The 2,641-nt window shown below is 41.1% G+C and overlaps 1 protein-coding gene across 1 annotated transcript in view; it reads right to left on the reverse strand.

Moving 5' to 3' along the window:
- The window catches only part of zcchc4 (zinc finger, CCHC domain containing 4), a gene marked incomplete at its 3' end in the record, with an annotated part of 21,104 nt that overhangs the window by 14,704 nt on the left and 3,759 nt on the right, over positions 1–2,641 (reverse strand). The window contains 3 exon segments of the mRNA XM_014017477.1: positions 980–1,252; positions 1,331–1,413; positions 1,491–1,609. Of these exon segments, the coding sequence (XP_013872931.1) occupies positions 980–1,252; positions 1,331–1,413; positions 1,491–1,609 (475 nt within the window).

Here is a 2,641-nt window from a genome sequence, read left to right on the forward strand (position 1 = left end):
TCTAAAAATCATATTTTAATTTTTTCATCTGTTTTTTTCCACCGTGCAGCAGCAGAACAGATTTCTGATTTGTTGTATTTTATAAAAATGTCCAGTTCAATAATGTGTGAGAAATCCACAATTTGTTTGTTTATTCAGTCAGTATTTAATACAGCTGACAGAATAAATTGTAAAATATTTTGATCGGCTTCATGTTTTTAGGCCAGCATATTATAAATAATTAACCCTTCATGTTAGACCCTCTTGATACGAGAAAACAGTTTTTTAAGAAAATGTCTGCTTATCAATTAATCGTGAGTCGATCGATAAGATCAGTCAACTTTAAATCAGTTTGTTAATTGATAACTTGCATCCCTAGTTCTAGGTGATACCATTGGCCCTAAACATGTTCCTGCAGTATCTGTTGGTGGTGGACTTCTATCGTGTAGTATCGGAACGGTCGGTGTAGGTACGGGTAGGACTGGTTGGTTTTCCACTGGTTCCAGTCTGGTTCCAATGGGTGTGTTTTGGGCGGTTGGTGGAGGTGGTTCTTAGGTTTTTGGAAAAAAAGTTAATGGGCAAAATGAGAGATGGAAACACATTTGATGAATAACTTTTGAAATTTTAAAAATCTGCAAAAATTTAGCCAATAAGTGACAAACAGTGTTCTGACGTTGCATTTTGGTGTCAGCTGGGGCCGGTTGGAACCACAATGAAGTAGGTACTAAAAAAGGGCCGGTTCCATGAATCTGGCCTAATGGAAATGGCTTGGAACCGTACTGAACCGTACCGACACTACACTAAGTGGCACTAGTGGAAAAGGGGCATTTGTGACAAACTTACAAAATAACTCTTCTCAGTTAACAACAGAAATATCAGACCTTTCTCCTCAATCATTAACTGATAATAAATGTCCGCTCTGACCACCAATGTGATGACCCTGACTGAGACATGACTGACATGTGACATAAGACACAGTAGTGAACGGTTAAGCCCTCACCTGGGTGTGCCCACACACAGGACCTTTCTGTACCCCAGGCCGGCTAACGTGTCCAGCAGGAAGAGCGCGCTGCGATCAGTGAACAGGTACTGGGCGTTGCTCTTCTTGTTGTCCAGCGGACGCAGCAGGATGCTGGGCCTCCTGAGCTGGGYGGCGGTGACGCCCGTGGTTCTGTGAGCGGAGTGAGCGCCGTGCTCTGCAGGCAGGAGCAGAGTCTGACAATCCTCGCAGAACTTCTTCATATCCAGAGGGAGCGAGACGAACGTCTCAARCCTGAGGGACACGGGTCAGAGGTCACGCTGTCATTGTTTTCACAGAAAGAGACAGCTCACAGCTCAACTGACCTCCCACCTCTTATAGGACTCCTGCTGTGTGAACGGTGGTCTTTTGGACCGGTTCTCTGCTTCTCGCGCCAGCAGACGGGCCTCTGACACCTGTAGGTAAATGCATTAAAGCAGCTGCTGATATAAAACTTTAGCTAGAAAYGAACTAAAAAACCAGGAGGACTRACCTTTTCATCTTCCCACTGAAAAAAGCTGCAGTCTTTCCTGTCTCGACAGGCTGAACATGCATAAAAGCGTCTTCCTCTGGCCCCTCCTCYGCCCACCTTCTCAAATAGTAAAGTTGGACCTGATGAAACAGAAGAAGTGACGTCACTCACCAGTTAATACAATGATAAATGTGACACAGCAGGCAGAACACACAACKGAAACCAGATGTTTACATACACTAGGGCTGTGTACTGGCAAGAATTTGGCAATACAATACCATACATCACGATATATTGCAATACTGTAAGTAAGGCGATATATTGCCATTTTTTCCCCAAAAATTCAAATTTAAACAATACTGTTTTTTTTATATATGTTTACTCACAATGCTAATGTTTGAGCTAGCGTTAAACTCCTTGGCTCATTAGGAGTGGAGGAACCAAATGACTGCTGCCAACTACTGGTCGGAGGCTAAACTACAACATAAGAATGAACTGCTGGCATGAAAGATTGAAAAGGGGTTCTCTGCAGACTCAAAGTAGGCGTTTCTCAAGCACAATTGTACTTACTTTGTTTCTCGAAAAGGTTGGTTCTTCTCTTTCATTTTTCTTTCACTTTTGGCACAATAATTTTAGCAACAATAGTATTTTTTGGAGTGCTGGTTATCCCATTTTCCCCCCAATAATTTTAGATGCCAAAACTGATTTTGTTGTTTCAATGAGATCACAATGTATCATTAAAACAAACATTTAGTTCACCCTATTTCTAAATATCTATAAAAAATAAAAAACTACAGACTGACGTTGCTCTTATTTTGAAATGTAACTGGGAGCTCTTGGTTAAGAGAAGCAGAAATAATGAATGAAGAAGTTGGGTCCAACGCTGGCAGCATCTTCATAAACATATAATAATGGCCAGCTAACATAATCTGTCAGTTGTTGTTATCCCCAAGTCTTTTAATTACCTTGGTAACAAGTTTGTGAAACTAATTAAATWTGAAAGTTTGATGCTAGACRAATAAGCTAATAATAYAAAGAAACATCTAAGCAATGATCATTCAATCAGGTGGTGTGCTTGAACAACACCTTTTTTYCTCTCGTCCAATCAGGTGTGTCCCTTGAAAAAAGCTCATCCAAGCAGGTCAAAAAGAAAAAAAAGTAGGTCCTCTGGA

This window comes from Austrofundulus limnaeus, unplaced genomic scaffold, assembly GCF_001266775.1.
Source record: "Austrofundulus limnaeus strain Quisiro unplaced genomic scaffold, Austrofundulus_limnaeus-1.0 Scaffold169, whole genome shotgun sequence".
Classification (NCBI taxonomy): domain Eukaryota; kingdom Metazoa; phylum Chordata; class Actinopteri; order Cyprinodontiformes; family Rivulidae; genus Austrofundulus; species Austrofundulus limnaeus.